Raw genomic sequence first — 16977 nt, 5'->3', positions numbered from 1 at the left:
AGCAGGAATCATGGTTTCTGGAAACTCTCTCTTGATTAGAAGGTAAGAAATGGCTTTAATTACCACGTCAGCTTCTTACCACACTGATAAACTGCGGGGAGTTTTGCTTTGTTGAACCAAGACATCTTTTAGCCTTCACATTATTGTAAGTGATGGACAGATATTAGTTATTCAAGATTAAAACAGTGACAAGACTGCCGGAAGCAGCAATTATTTGGAAAATGTACAGTCTTAACATTGTTGAACGTGGAAGGTAATGTATAGTTCAAATATGTAACGAGAATATACTGTCCAGTGCAGCTATTAGGATTAGACCCTAAATTCTTAAAATAAAAAAGGTATCACAAGGCCTAATGACATGATTAGGCCATTTCCTTACATGACAACACTCAGGAATCTATCTGTACCACACAATTAATGCACTTTAATCTGCTGTTGACACTTACTGACATATAGAAATTAGGACGAAAGAGAAATTTTTTTTCTTTTATTTCTGCATAAAGTTAATAAGATACAAAATTTTATATGTAAAAAACTTTCTCTTTCAAAACTCACCACATAATTCTTCAGTGGCAAGGTGCTGGACCAGATGACATGACATGAACTTTCATTACAATATACATGGTGATGTATGGATTTACTAAGTTTTTATCAAAAAAGCTCAAATAACCTGTTTTGCTTTATATAGAAAATGCCCTATAAATATTTACTTAAATGTTATTAGCGTTGTGGAAAACCCAGCAGTTGTAAGACAAAAGCTAGCTTAATCTGCTTTGCTGTGCCAATGTTTCTGATCAAGAATCTCCCAAAGATTAAGAGCAATAAACTCACCTGAATATTTCATTCTTGGTAGTTATTTCTGTATCTTGGCATTGCTTACAACACAGAGATGTACACTTGAAAAGAAAAACAAAGAGTAATTGCAGTCATTTCCAGACGCTTGTCAACACAAAGGCAAATAATAAAAATGTCTCTCCCCTTCCCTGAGAACAGACGTTGTATCAGTTCTTTAGTTTCTCTGGGCAGCAGTCTTTTATGCTTCCTCTTTCTATGAAAGGACCAAACAAAGATTGCTGTGCATTTTAACTTTTTTATGGTAAACACTGTTAATCTAAAACATTTTTAATATACTTTTTCCCTCCCCCCAAAAATTCTACGCACAGAAGAGGATCTGACTACACAAAGATAACAGAGTCAACCTTCTAAGGTCTTTCAAAAGCTATTTTAGAAAAATACCCCTTTGCTCTTCTAAGATATAACACAGAAAAGGCAGATGAGTACAAATGCACTCATTAAGTTTTTCTAAAACTTGAGATTACTGCAGATCAGTGTTTTCAATTTCCTCTAGAAAAATATGTAAGATGCGTTGATCTTTCTCTTAAAGACTGTAACAGATTAAACTACCTAAACAATTCATCACTGACATTGCCCAGAAAATAAGCATTTAAATCAGCTCAGCAGAACACTATTATTAATTTTCAGGAGGCGCATTACTTCTACTTCTTTTAAGGGTAATGCATGTGAAATTACCCAAAAAATTACTCATCATTTTGGAACAATATGCTGTGCCTAGAATCTCCACTTGGACAAGTCCCTGTGTGAGAGTATTTCCTTTTAAAATTTTGTGTAAATCACAGCTCATGCTTCTGAGTCTCCCTGAACTCTGACTTCTGCATTCTGCTCATGAGATACCACACAGGTTTACGTCAGTCTTTATTCTCTCCTTTCCTCTACTCAGACGCTCTGGGCTTGTTGCTGCATTCCCACATCCTCCCCTATTTATCATACACTAGTTCTTTTTAATCCTCTTCTTAGAGCTCACTTGGCATTTCTCTCCTACCAGGGACCTTTACTCTAATGTCTACTGTTGCTCCCTGTTTTAAATCACCCTTACTCACAGATTAAAATCTAATGCTCCCTTCTAGATTTTGGTGCGTGAACTTGGGGAAGAGCAACAATATTAAACACCCTGATTCTCTTTTCCCCAGAAACAGGCAGTATTTTTTAGGCAAACAGGCAAAATTTCCACTGCTCTATATCCAGCAAACACAACACTGACTGTGGCTACGCTATGCTAATGTTCAAGACAGTACTTTGGTATCCCCCAAGCTTGTACCCAGCAAGGTATGAGGGACCAACAGGATGTATACAGCTATTCCTTGTGATACAAATGTATTAACAAGATATTAATTTGTCTCTTCATTCAAAAATTGAATAGTAAATATTCCAGGTACCACTATCAAACACATAAGCAAGCTTACAGTTAAAGCTTATATTAATACCAATGGCTCTGTCAGTGTTGTCTCCCTGGAAAGAGCACAGCAGTCTGAACTGCTGCTGGAGAGGATGTTGCGAACGCTGTTCCTAGAACAGCTGCATTCAACATGAGGCTGATTGATACTCAGTTGGTTTATCAGTTATAATATATACTATAACTAATATTATGTAAGAAATGTACTATGTAAAAATAAAACTTCAGTGTCCTACATCTACAGCGTTACCCGACCATGGCGATGGCAAGAAGGGAAGAGAGGACAAGTTTTTGAACATCTTCAAAAGGCATCACCTAACAAGTTAACACATGTCTTTTGCAAAAAAACTTTCAGTCCAATACTTAGATTTATACTCAGTACTACAAACGTTTATCTGTTATTACAAAATCCAGAAGATTTCATGGCAATGCTACTTGACTGTGGTGTATTATACTGTTCATAAGATGAAATGAACAACACTGAACTTACAGCGTCAACTCTTGTTTAAAACATGCTTTGAGGTGTTGAAATATGATTTCTAACAAAAGCAAATACTATTATATGTTTCTTGCTTGCTGCCAAACATAAAGTCTAGTATTGAGACAGACCATTTTATTGCCTGAGCAAACTTTTAGAGGGGAAGGAAGAAATAAAAGAACACCCAAATTCACTCTCTAGAAGTATTATTTGGCTATTTAATACATTTTTGTTATAAACAGTCACTTCCATTTTTTCATTAGAACAATTTAATGCCATGTAAAGAAAATTACTCACTTTGTTCATAATATCTAATTCACATCGGAGTCGCTGAACAGCACTACCTATTTTAAGCAACTGTATACGCAACGCGTCATCAATTGGCAGGCAAGCAGCAACTCTGTAAGAAAAATCTAGAAATGAGAAAGTACCGGGCCTGTTAGAATTTCAAAGAGAAATAAAACCTAATACTTCTACTCTTACAGAGAAAGTGTTAAATCCTAGGTTTATAATAGCATCTTAGAGGTCATTTTGGTACATCCTTCTGCCCTAAGGCTGGACCATGTACACATAAAAACTCTTCTACGATTCCCGTCTAATCCACACTCAAAGATCACCAGTGATGGAGACTGTACAACACTGGTAAGGTAATGTAGTCTAAAAGCAGAACAGATGCTTGAAGAACACAGTCTGAAACACACCTCCACTTGCACAATTAGTTACTGAGTCTTCCAACCACCAGCAGTTATTTTTAGGCTTGCAACTTCCTCCTTTTTTTTTTTTCAAAAAGACATGCTTTTACAAGAAAAGGAAAAATTTAAAGGGAAAAAACCCTCCAAACATACATGTCCTTCGTAAATCACAACCAAGTCATATTACTCACGTTAGTACTGAGAAATTATTCTTTACTATTATATTGTGAGATGGAAAAAGCCATACTCTGTATTACTCTGTATTCATTCCCTCCTGAAGGTTTTGGAAGGTTTTTCCACATTTAAATGTAGACCAAAATTAGATTCAAAAATATTCAGTCGAGAAGACCTTTTTTTTAAATTGTAAAAGGCACAAGCACAAAGAGTAGTGGGCAGTCATTCTTTCATTTAGCTAACAAAAAGCTTGTTAAGCTGGGAATCATCCCATTCCTCACAACCCGTACAGGAATTCAAAAGCTGAAAATTTAAATCAGCATAACAGTGTGCTTTGAATCATGAGAGAAGTGCCAAAAAATACTGCATTTTTTGTCTGGTTTCTGATTATTTCACATGCTTTCCTCTAAGCAGCACTCTGGGCAAAGCAGATGGGAAGTACTTTCAATCACTACTTTAGGTACATCAGAAATTAAAGTCCCATGTACATCCAAACTATTGAGCCCAGTCCTGTATTCGGTGCTTAACTGACTTTAATTGAAGGCTGTAGTTTGAATTCCCCCGTTATTAGGCATTTGAGAGTCTACACAGGAAAGAAAGTTTAATTTTCATCTTATTAGATCCTAAAACCTGCAGAGAAAAGAGACTTTGTTCACTGCGGCGTCACCCCAATGCCTGCTAAGGCATGAAATCTGACCCCAACTTTTTGCCATTAGGTTATTGGTGCTATTTTCTCTCATGTCTGATAAGAGGTAGTAAGAAGAACAAAAAGATTATATATACTAACACTTACATAATTTTTAAAAATCTAATATGCTTTTGGCTCTTGTTTTCTTACAAACATTTAGATTGCATTCCTCCTGTCACAGAGCACAACGGAATTCTGTTTCTTTTACTGAACATGTGTTCACATCATTGGAGGATGTTTATGTCCTCAAAAGCTCTATCACCCTTTTGTCAAAGTCAATCATCAAATTTTACTGGAAATGGGAAGTGAGGGATGGAGTGCCAATAACAGGGAATTATCTAAGTTTTGTTTTCTTAGGAAACTTAAAACCAAAAAAAAATGAGTTCATATGAGTTCATCATACCTATAGGGTTTGTTGGAAGAGATTCATCTTTAAGATTTTCGTCCCATTCATGTAGCTGCCTCTTGACTCTTTCCATCAAGGTTTCCTTTTGTTAGAAGAAAAGCCTAATTTAAATACATAGGTATTTCTGTTTTCTTAGGAAAAAAAAAAAAGGAAGCAAAACGTAGAGTAAGCTATTTTCCCTAAGTGGACATTAGTTTTTAAGACTTACAATAATCACAGACTCATTCTGTATCTACATATTTTAAACTAAGCGCAAAATAGGGTTGGGAAGGGGGCCAAAATGAACCAATGGCCCAAGGTGGTTATAACTCTTATCTGAGATAAGGAGACAACCTTATCAAATTCTAGACCTGCAAAAACAAGATGAGGGCTGACCTCTTCCCTACTTCAGCCGCTCTTACACCCAGTACTTTATGTACTAATATATGTATATATGTGTATAACATACTTATATATGTATATAAAGAACTATGTACTTCTTAAAGAGCAAACCAACTCCAACAGGAAGGACACACCTAAGACTGTCCAGTGCCCTGATGGACAGGACATTTACCTGGAGTGTGCACGACAGAGGATCTAGTTTTTGCTCCAAGAAAACAGCAAGAACCCGAACCTCTGCTATCCACCCCAGACACAAGGGAACAACTACAACAGGGAAGCCTTCCTGCTCTTTTAACAGTTAACTGCAAACTACACCCTTCTTTAAAGGGTACCTTAGGAGCCAACAAAATCAAAGCTTTTACATTATCCAGTAATTAGGAATTAAAACATACAAGAATAACTGTAGTTTATTTGGTAATACATAGGGTGAACTTACAGCATCATATAGGGAGTAGAGCCAGGGAGGCCAAGAAGTCAAACTTGCACAGTGGAACTTCCTCTAAAACCAAAACCACAAATATTTACTCTTTAACATTAGCAGGTTTTAGGGACAGTTCTTGTTCAAACAAATAAAACAGAAGAGATATCTGATTATTTAAAGATACAACAAATTATCACCTTCAGGACCAGCAATTCAACGTGAAGCTTCCAAACCACTTCTCAAATGCATTGAGAGCTAAGACTTCTGGACAAGATAGACAATATATGGATTTTCTCAGAAAACCTGTTTCTGTATTAAAAGTATTTCTCAAGCAATAAGAAATTATGGATTTCGAAAAAGCATCTATCTGAATTCAGACAGTTCCAAAAATTTAAGTACTGTTAGTTAGTGCTTCTGCTCCTCAGTCTCCACCATCTATTGCTGCTACTTCAGCAACCACAGCAAACCACTGTGTGAGGTGATTAAAATATTCATATCCATATAGTCAAATGGATACGTAAATAAAATGAAACAAGGAGACTAATGGGCCATATCAGGTATTTCAAGCTGACATACATAAATTCAAAGGATATATGATATTTTTTAAATGGAAAATTAATCTGTTAAAAACATAACTAAAAATACCAACACGCAAATTAGGAGCTCCAGAAGGTGCTTTCTCACAGCAGAACAATTACTGACTAAGAAAACTTGGGCAGTCTTTGTGTTTAATGGCATGCTGCTACTCACTCTCATTCTGGTACCTATTTTTAATGGAAATCACATGCCAGCCTACTGAAAAGCTATTAAACAGTTTTATTACAACTATCCAAAGACAGTGAACAAAATATCGTACAATATCCTTTTAACAACATCCTATGAAGAAAAATTCAGACCCAAATGGAGCACACAGTAAGAAACAATGTGGAGGAGGAAAACAAACAGGGAAAACAAATCCCTGAAGGTCTCATAACTAATTTTTATTGAAAGGTATTCTTTCAAAATAAAAATTTTACTCATAGGAGTGGGCCATGCTACTGTATCACACTTCACTGTGAACTTAACTAACAAGTTCACTTCAATTGTGTATGAAAATATATCTACAAATCTGAAGGAACAAAGTACAAGTGCCCACTAATATAATCTCTACAAAAATCTTCAGCTTGAGTGTAGTTTGCACGTATCCCGTGAACAAGAAACCCTAAATTATATCTCCATTCTTTAAGCACCATATTTCCAGCAGTGTAAGGTTATTTGCTTAGTTAACCAAATCTCTTCAGTGACTTAAGAACACTGAAATTTAGAGGTTTAGGTTAACAAAAATCTAAATAGCAGTATAGTACATAACCACATTGCTTTCCAAAAGAGGATCTCAAATTGTACTGTAAATACTTACAAACTAAATTTTAATCTTCCCTTTTAGGGCAACTATCCTCATTTTACAAATGAGAAAAATCAGGCTATCGAGACTAAAAACCAGAGCAAAGAAATGGTACTTTGAAGAAAAAATTCAGGAACACCAAAACTCAAGTTACTGTTTTAATGAGCAGTGTATCTTCTGTAACAGCTGACACACGGTCCACTCTTGTACGGAGCAAACACCGTTCTTAAAATGCAACTTTCATTTTCTGATGTTTCTCATTATATTAGTAAACATGCAGAGGTACAGCCTGTTAGACTGGAAACAGCCACAGTTCTACTGACATGAGTAGTGCGAGAGGACAACAGGGCAATGCTCCTCTGCATCTCAGTCCCCAAAAGATGTCCTTCTTACAGCGGGTGCACTGCATTTCAGCTGTCATCTGACAGGATCAGACTCGGAACGGGATTTCCATCCACTCACCCACCCAAAACAGTGTTTCTGGGCTGCTTAACTCATAGATGAACTTCTTCAAGAACTCAGAGGTATCAATAGCTCTTTGTTATTCACACGGTTTTGTTTGTTTCTTTTTTGGGGTACAGAGTTCAAAACTATTGAAGGGGGAAAAAAAACCAAACAAATCCAAACCTTAAATGCATCTGACAATGAGGAGAGTTACTAGGATCCTATATTAATTTCTGGAGATAGTTCCAAAGATCTCCACTAATACATAAGACTGAATATGCCACGGACTGAAATGGGGTTTAAGACTAATGGGTTAAATAATAAATATATATAAAAATAAGCCACAATTTGCTTTTTTGTTTGGTAGGTTTTTTCCGAAAGTGTCGGGTTGCCCTGTTTCACCATATCCCATCCTACTGACCTCAGAGCTAACTCTTGTCCCATTAACCCTACTGTTCGTATTTGTCTGGTCTCTGAAAAGCCTGCACTGGTACCGAGAATGAGCTAGGTTTACTCTTGAGAGGCTTTTGCTGGCATCACTATGCTAGCACGATACGCTAGCTTGGTGCTCATTATGGAGACATAATTTAACCCAGCAAAATTATCCTTTTGAGAGTACATTTTATTTCAGACTCCTAAAGGAAAACGTTCTATAGTGGTAAAAGTGCACATTCACTTGTATAAATGCATCTTTTAGCACCTTTCAAACAGCACAGCTGTCCCTAGCACAAATCACACCTTATTATTCCCCTGAGCAATGCTGAAGTTTGTAGCTCAGGGCAGACATCAGCCGCTTAGCACTCAAAAACTCTGCCCTATAATCTGAGTGTGAATTCCCCCCTGATTCCAAGTACTGTCACAGCTGCAGTGATGCAAAGCCAGTGTAAACAAGCAAAGACAGAATTTGTGCCAGTAAAGTAAAAGGAGAAGCTAATTCTCTGATGACAATACCAACATCTTGATAACGATTATTTCCCCTCTGTTGTTGTTTGGGGATTTTTGTTGTGGTTTGTTGTAGGGCTTTTTTTGGTCAGTTTTGTTTGGTTCCTTTGGGTGGGTGTTTTGCCTTTTATTTAATTTTAAAATCAGAGTCAAGTAAATAAAATTCTGGAAGCTCTCTGAACAAGCTTTAAGTCTGCATACTTATTAAAAAAGCAGATCCACATTTTCTGTAAGCAAGTAACTGCAGGTACAGAAGTTAATCCTCTAACTAATGGAGGTTTTAAAGCACAACCAACAAACATAATTGTCATTCCAAACTAAGTCTTCCATTTCATCACTGAAATTTGGGAGTCACCTTTAAACCACCTCTGCTAAAAATCTCTTCTAGATGAATCAAAGCTACTAAGAAACAGGTACAAAAGCCTCCTTACTTTCAAAACCAAGCCACTAACTGAAGTACAAAGCACTGGCACTGTCAACACTGATTGCCAATATTTTTATTGTCAAAGCAGTATTGGTAAAATTTAAGATGCTGCTTTGACCTGCCTACAGATAAAATCCTATAAATGTACTGGTTTTCCCCTTCCAACACTTCATCATCTACAAGCTTTACCAACCAGCACTCTCTCTGAGGTGTTTTCATTATGTAAAAAAAAATAACGGCAATCTTATATGAACTGTATTAATTCATAATAATCATATTCTATCATAAACCATAATATTAATCTAATAATACTGTGATTAAAACCAAACACAACTCGTAATACAAATAATGCACTTTCCCACTGTTCATAGCAGGTAAAAAAATAAATCACAAAATACGTGACAAAAGGAGGAGGTTGCATCCAGCATCCCAGTTGCGTATCCTCCTCTAAAGATGAACAGATGGAATTTTATACTGATTTTAAAAATACCATCAAAATTTTAAAAACAAATCCCACAGCTAGCTTCTAACCTTTTGATATTTCTGCCACCACTGATGTATAGCTTGGTCCTGCCACGCTGTGGGTTTCGAAGAAGGAAATACATGGCATCGGCTGAGAGACTGCAGCTGCACTGCTGACATTGTTGAAGGCAGCACTCGCTCAGGAAGGATTTGTACTTTAGCCTGCTGGATTCTGATAAAAGAAAAAGAAAAGGTGAGACATACAAACATACATAAGATTTTTTTTTAAATGGATTTTACTGCTTAAAAAACCATAATAGATTAATCAGTACATAGTACTATAGAATTTAAGCAGCAATTCATTTAATCAGATTTTTAAAGTTGTACTAATGTCAGTCCAATTACCTTAGGGAACACAGAGCGTATCTGTAGCAAACCGAACACATACTACTCTAGAACACAGACTATCTCACGCCCTTGGGTAAATTATGAAAGCCACTGTGCTGACTGGACTTTGGTACATCTAAACTGAAGACAGAAGCAAACTCTATTTTTCCTTTTCCTTTAAAACTAGAATTAACTGTCTTCCAAATATTTTTTGCACAGAACTTTACAGAGATCACTGCTTTAACCTTTTCTGCAAAAGTTTCCTTGCTGGTTTCCTCCCCCTCACAGTCAGCTACAGTTTTCCATGGGATACAACGGGCTGTCTTTGTATTTTAGAGCACTAGGTATCTGTTAAGATTGTGGTGGACAAAATTAAAGACAGACTGGCACTGACAACACAGCAGAGTATTCCACCATCTCAGCATTGTATTTTTAGATTTTTGTCTCCTCAAGTTACTTTTGGCATAAACTAACAGTCAGCTACTACATATCAAACCCTCAGAAAGGAAGTTTAGCTGAAATGCAGTTTGCAATCTTCAAACCACAAAAGCTTATGTGCTTAGAGTTCAAAATCAGCAGAAATAGGATACAGACTCTGATCATCTTTTAATATCCTAGCATCAACCAGGTCACCTATTCCACAAAGAGCTCAGCAACAGTTATGTGGCTACTAAGAATACTGTCTAGGCAGGAAGGACGTCACATTTTAATAGTATTATGCATCAGAAATCCTGATGGATGTCATTACAAATTTCCAATTTTACTTCCAGGGACAACACTACTCTGTTAACTGACTACAAATTACGAAATGATGTTTTGCCATAAGCACAAAGTAATCAGAAACGCCAACACTTTACTTCACACATTTAAAAATTCCTATTTATGAAAGAATCTTGTGAACGTGCCGTGTAAAAGTGATCTCTGCTAGTCAGCAGATATAAAATCATCATCATAAAATACTTTTAACAGCACAACAGAATCACTGTACACCTTAACTGCTTCTGGAGACTGAATTCTCAGTAACAGTGCCGTTGTTACTGCAGTTGTCCAAGTACTGCCATCTTGTGTTCAAGCAATGGTTTTTCTAAGCAGTAAAATTTGGAATATTATTTGAAACCAAATGCTAGATAGTGAGAAACAGCAAGAAGCACACGTATTCTTAATGTCTTCAACTGCAGGTTTTAAAGGCATACAAAAATGCTGAGCTCAGACTGTTCCTAGGCCTCTTTCTATAGAACAATACTGAACAATAGAAGAATACTCCATTAGCTTTAGATTATATTACAGATTTAGAGTAAGATACCTTGCAGAAAAGATTTTAAAAGCCTCTAGCAACTGTGCTAAGAATTGTCACATGCTCACAGGATCAATGTCTGGAGCCTGTATCTCTGGACAGTGACGCTGCCAGAGGCTCACGATGCAATGCATGGTGCAGAGCGTGATGTCAAGAAAATCTGGAAAATCACAGAAGACTCAGCACACTCTTAACTAAGCGTTAAGGGTCTTAGTCACTTATAAATGGATAAAGGCATTAATTACATAATGATAAAACTGGCTAGAAGAGGAGCCTTTAAATATCACAGGTATCACATTGGAAGATGGAAAAGAACAGGATTAAAATACAGAAGAGAATACTATCAAAGCTGATCTGAGTGGGTTTGACAAGCACATGAAAAGAACTGTCAACCACTAACAGGAGAAACACATTTCTACCAGTGAAGTATCAGTGAATGGCCAGAAAGGAAAAGGTAAGATTTGCTGAAAGTAAGGACATCCTAAATTGTGGCAATGGTTAAAATAAACAAGCTTTAGCATTTGAGAAACTGAAAATGATGGTCTGCTTGTAATTAGCAAAATTCCAGAAGCTATTTCCATTGCCAAATATTTATCCAGAAATGTCATTGTGCTTTTGTTCTACAAAGGGAAAAACGAACAAGAGAAGTGACTTGTTTCTCCATTATTATTACCAGACTCCAGTCCTCCCCTCTCATGGGCAGCTTCTCATGAAAAACCACCACCCCTCTGAGCACAGTCAGTGTCCTCTCCTGACCTGAATCACGCAGCCGACTCCTTCTGCATGCTGTTGAGGCTCAGTAGTTAAAGTTCACTCAAAGTACCAAAATAGACAAGCATATTGTTATTAGCTGTCGTGTCAGACCCTTGCCTGCAGCAGTTCAGAGCTGCAATCGCACATAAAGTTATGAAGGGGAGCACATCCAGTGCAGACCGTCTACAGAAAGGTCTCCTTTCAGAAAATGAAAGGTACAGTCTTTCAAAGGAATGGAATCTGTTGGCTATCAGGGAGGCCTTCCACAAGACAACAGAAGGCACACACCTGGTATTGTATCCTCTCATTTCCCATCTCGTTTGAAACAGGAATGTGAAAGATTTTGAAATAAAGCTTTAAAACTTATAACACAGGTAAATCAACATCTTTTTCCTGACTTAATTTTCAGTGACAGATATTTTCTCACACACATCAAATCACACTACAGGTAGTTATTCTTTACAAAATCTTATTGCAAAGTTAGTAATGACTAGAGCATGAGTCTTAGAATAGGAAATGTCAAAGTCCTTAATAGCCAGAGAAGCTCCTGATTAGGCATTCAATTACTATCTATGCTAATTAGCCAACTGTGTGACCGAAAGGGCAGATGCACCTGTAGTAAAATGTAAATGTTTTGGTGAAACAAGATTTGCAGTATGTAAAGTTAAAGACGTCATTTTCTTACCCATCTGACTGGGTTCTTATTTCAAGCACCTTGAACCTCTGTCTTCCTATTGCTTTCACTTTGACCGTTTCAATTCCATATTCCTGCTCTTCTCTGTAGGCATATATTTCTGCTGTTGTTCCAAAATGTGCTTCCCTTTCACGTACATTACTAAAAGTAACAAGATTAAAAAGGTTACCTCCCCTCCAAACAGCATTGTTCATTCAGATTTCATGAGTTAGTCTATCTGCACTGACTGTCCACAATTAATCTTATCAAAGCAGTACAACTCGTAAAATACCTTAAACTAACCGCAATCATTATTTTTCCATTTTAAAAGCAACTTCTAATGTTTTGCTAGGTTGGGGGGGCAGTATTTTAGGACCTAGAGGTCAAATTCTGGGAACGCAAGGATCACTAATGTATCTGCATGTGAAAATTCTTTACACTGACTATCTAAAAAGAGCTGTTCCCACCTCCTACATAATTAGGGGGAAGGAATAATAATTAGGAAGAAAGGAATATTGCCAGCTTCTTTTGGCACAGATTAGCCTTTATCTTTTCTGTTTTTCTATAACCTCCTGTCTTTCAACTCTATTGAGAAACATCTCTCTGTGCTTGATAATTTATACACAAAACAACGAAAAGGTTCTCAAAGCAAGAATCTGTTTTTTATATTTCAGATCAAGGCTTATTCTTTAAGCAAGATGGAGCAGTGCATTCTAACAGTTACTGAAATCAAGAGGCTGCTCAAACAAGGAAAGCAGATCAACGCTTACCACTTGTCTATGCAAACATGTGACACTGTCATGCAGCTACCCAATATAACACGAAAACCTTCTCATTATATACTGGAAGATAATTTTTGTCGAAGAATTTCAAACCAGAACTTATGGTATTCACCACAGAACTGATGCTTTGATTTAGTAGCCAAAGAAATTGTGCTAAAAAATACATGCTGCATACCATCAGTAAGCCCACTCGTGTATTTTACCTGTATGCAAGAACAGCAAACGTTCTGTCTTTCTGAATTAAATTCCGCACCATGCTAACCTCTTGAGGGTGAAAAAGCTGAAGAGGCAACGTCTGTCCAGGAATCAACATCACCATCACATGGGGCAACACTGGAATCACCTGACAGCTGTCATCATCATGCACCGTTCTTCCATGAAACTCTTCCATATCAGAACCTAAATACTGAAAACAGTAATCAAGGAAATGACAGTAGATGTTTTGGTGATTTACAAGAATAAATTAAAAATTACATCTTTGGCTTAAGGATATTACAATAGAACTACACAAAAAAACCCCAAAATCTCAAGACACATTGAATGGATGATACATAATGCACATACCACATGTGATGTTGGCAAGCTGGTATCAAAATTAATGACATTTGGCTTTTCAGCTTCTTTACTATCTTGATCTTCAACTTCCATTTCATTGTCATCCTCTTCCTCGCTCTCTGCTAAAAAGCACATACAAAGTATTGTGGAGAAATCAATCAGCAACACCTAAGACAGTGATAAACATCAGAGAATCGCAGAAATGCATTCAATATACCCAGGCCACAGCCTTTCACGTGAAATACACTTTCCGTATTTGTGAAAAATAATTTTCTTGCTGTTACAGCAAAATCACCGTTCTATAGAAAGGGCCAAAAGCTAGCAATTTATTTTTGAAAAGCCAAAGAACAACTTTTCATGGAAGGAAATAACAAGTAAATTCTGTCAGCTCGGATTTTCACTCTAGTAGTGTTTCCTCATCTCAATTCCGAATGTTTTCTGCCTGTACACTGAGATGCCAGATAACTTAATTTCTTGTAGGATGCTGAATTGCAGCATTTAAAGTAGTACAATCCTGAACAATATAATTGCATACATAAAGCAAGCAAGTTAAAAGTAATTTGAAGCTCTATAGTCACGCAAAGACCCCTGCTGCTATGGTAGACAACTGCACTGCTGTCAGCCTCTCCCGTCTGTACACCAAACACACACACACAGACCCAGCAAAGGCAACTACTAAGGAAGAAAATAATATGACTGCAAAGGATTTCAGGTACAAAATAGTATTTAAAAATTACTACTTTCTTCCCATTTCTCAGTTCCAGGTGTCAATCCTTGAATTATTTTCAAGCAAGAGGACAGCTAAATTATGTTTTATTTTGGAAACATAAAAAGTGCATTTATCCATATAAAATCTGTATAGCTATTTTAAAATTAAGAGTGATGATAATAAGAAATATACCTTTCTCTAAAATGCTGGTTTCACTGCCTGTTCTGAGCATTAGCACACAAAATATTCACCGAAAACAAATGCAATGCAATTAGCACAAATTTGTAACTGTACTACTTGATCACAGCATTTAACACAAACAGTATTCATATACCATGCTGTATCTGAAACTCTGCAAACCAAATCTGCAGGATTCTTACACCAACAGCTGCTGGGTAATGGATAATCCCAATAGTGCTGAAAAACATCATTTAGATCTTGAAAGCTACTACATTACAGACAGAAAAAGATCTTTACAACAGTCCAGTTTATCTAGTATTATCTTTATAATAGTCTAGTTGCCTGCCTTTGCAATTCGTATCTCAAGAAATACTCCAGAGCTGAGAATTTAAAAGGTGATTATTTTATCTGAAAGGTATTATAGGCAAAACTTACAAACAAAAGATGCTCCAGAAGGAAGAAGTTTTCCTTCAGAAATGAGAGCACCACTGCCCACTTGCACTGAGATCTTACTATTTCTGAGAGTGGGAGGACAAGAGAACAATAAAGAAGACATTATAAGCTGGTTTTGAAGAACCTTTTCTTTCCTTCTTTGGCCTTCAGGCACATTTGTTAAATGTATTCTTTAAAAATGTTTATAGTCAATGGTCTAGTTTATGTTTCATCTCACTTTAATACTGCATACTGTACAGAATCTTCCCTGTAGGAGGCACAGCACAACACGCTGATGTTATGGCTCCAACCTATAACGTATTTATCTCAACAATAAATGACTCAGCACAACAAGAGCCTGTAGATTCTCTTTGAGGTTTTACCTAATTACAAAACTTAAAGCAGCAAGACATCATCTTCCTAATTACTGTAAAAAAAATTCCACATGAAATTTCTCTTCCATTATATTCAGTTAGGAACCCTAACCATAAATGATTGCAAAACGCTTAAGTTGCAGAAAACAGCCAGCACTTTGCTTAGCTTGGTGGAGGGAGAGAGTAGGAAGTTTTTGCCTGGTTCTGGGGCAGCAGTGCAGGTTGGGGGAAGAAAGCTAACTTCATTAAAAATTATATTCTGGTTTGCATGCACTCTTATCACGTTGCAGCAATCACTAGCAGTTTTAACAGCCTTTTAGAGAGAGGCTGCTTCACTCGTTTTTTCTGAACACAAAAGGAATTAACAGCAGTTGATTAGAAAGAACTGTGCCCTGCAAACTTTTACTCGTTCTTGCCAAAAACGCACACTAGCTGCTGTGTGGCGGCAGAGAGGAACGATGACTCATTTTACTGCAGCAGCACCATCTGAATATCAAAAAAACACCGTCGTCTTCACTCTCCTCGATCACACTACAGAAACAGGAGACGGAAGGCAAAAGAAACTGCATCTTTTACACCCTTGACAATACATACTTTTTGCTGTTTGTTTATTTGTTTTTTAAATTTCAAGATTAGCGAGGTCTCCAGTACATAGAAATAAGGGAAAGGCAAGTGCCAAAGGCACTCTGCAAGACGAGCCTCACATTTCCCTCATGGCAGGTTAGGCGCTCCCAGATGCTTATCCTGGCCCACTAACGCTATCAAATCTACTCAACACCTTTGTGCAGAGATGAGGAACTACGAACCTCATTTAAAAAAAAAAACAGAAGCAGAGTAGGAAATATTAAGGCTATATTCCCTAAAATATTCAGGAAATATTTGTACCTTATTTTAAATATACAGGCATAAAATGCTCATAGAATCTCCTGCTATGGTAAATTACATTAGTTACTGGCAAGACTTACTGCCATGTTCCCCTTTGCATGCTTATTCTGAAATAATGCTTTTTCCAGTTTTGCATAAGCTGCTTCCAAAATCGTATGATCACCCGTCAGTCTGGAGGCACCGTATGCTAAACCAGAAAACGGCACCTTATTATGCAATGGGCATCCAGAGGAGGAATTGCACTGGTGTGTGCGGACAGCCAGGCCGGGCTGCTCTACAACCTCCAGCTCAAGTACTGCAGGTGTCTGGGCAGTGGGTGGAAGCCCTCTAGCCCTGCCCACCTGCGCCTCTTGCTTCTCTGCTTATTAATAACGCTAGAGAGCATTTAAGTTGAGTGGAGACTTTCTAAAACAACAGATGTTTTCCTCGGACTTTGTTTGGTTTTAGAGGTCTGGATTTACAGAGGAGTGCCGGCGTCTGCCCACTCTGGTGGGCAGCATGTTTCACCCATCAGTGGCTCCTGGCCGGGTCTCTCTCCTTCCACCGCAGAATCACGAATCCGGTCAGCCCAGGATGTCAGCTGCCGTAGGAAGGCTGCTGCTCCATCAGCCTACGTTTGCACTGCACCGCCTACCACCCACCTAAAGGCCGCCTGGGCTCCCCTTCCTCCCATACAGCACCGCCGCCTCCTCCTTGGCCCCACTCCGCCTTCCCTCACCCAGGCCCCGCTCCCCACATCGCCCCATGACTGCTCCCAAGCAACACCCCTGCCCCCCCGATCCCGGCCACGCACCGCGGCCCGGTTCCCT

At 37.8% G+C, this 16977-nt stretch overlaps 1 protein-coding gene across 1 annotated transcript in view; it reads right to left on the bottom strand.

The window, feature by feature from the left end:
• CRBN (cereblon) overlaps positions 1-16355 on the bottom strand; it is a gene marked incomplete at its 5' end in the record, with an annotated part of 17204 nt that extends 849 nt beyond the window's left edge. The window contains 9 exons of the mRNA XM_010194152.1: positions 832-896; positions 3027-3142; positions 4687-4771; positions 5507-5569; positions 9214-9376; positions 12264-12413; positions 13237-13439; positions 13598-13756; positions 16249-16355. Coding sequence (XP_010192454.1) covers positions 832-896; positions 3027-3142; positions 4687-4771; positions 5507-5569; positions 9214-9376; positions 12264-12413; positions 13237-13439; positions 13598-13756; positions 16249-16355 — 1111 coding nt within the window. The remainder of the gene's footprint in view (positions 1-831; positions 897-3026; positions 3143-4686; positions 4772-5506; positions 5570-9213; positions 9377-12263; positions 12414-13236; positions 13440-13597; positions 13757-16248) is intronic.
• Between the last annotated feature and the right edge of the window lie 622 nt (positions 16356-16977).

This window comes from Mesitornis unicolor, unplaced genomic scaffold, assembly GCF_000695765.1.
Source record: "Mesitornis unicolor isolate BGI_N332 unplaced genomic scaffold, ASM69576v1 scaffold46491, whole genome shotgun sequence".
Lineage (NCBI taxonomy): Eukaryota > Metazoa > Chordata > Aves > Mesitornithiformes > Mesitornithidae > Mesitornis > Mesitornis unicolor.
The sequence above is the reverse complement of the archived record's forward strand: the minus strand, read 5'-3'. Positions and strand labels throughout refer to the sequence as shown.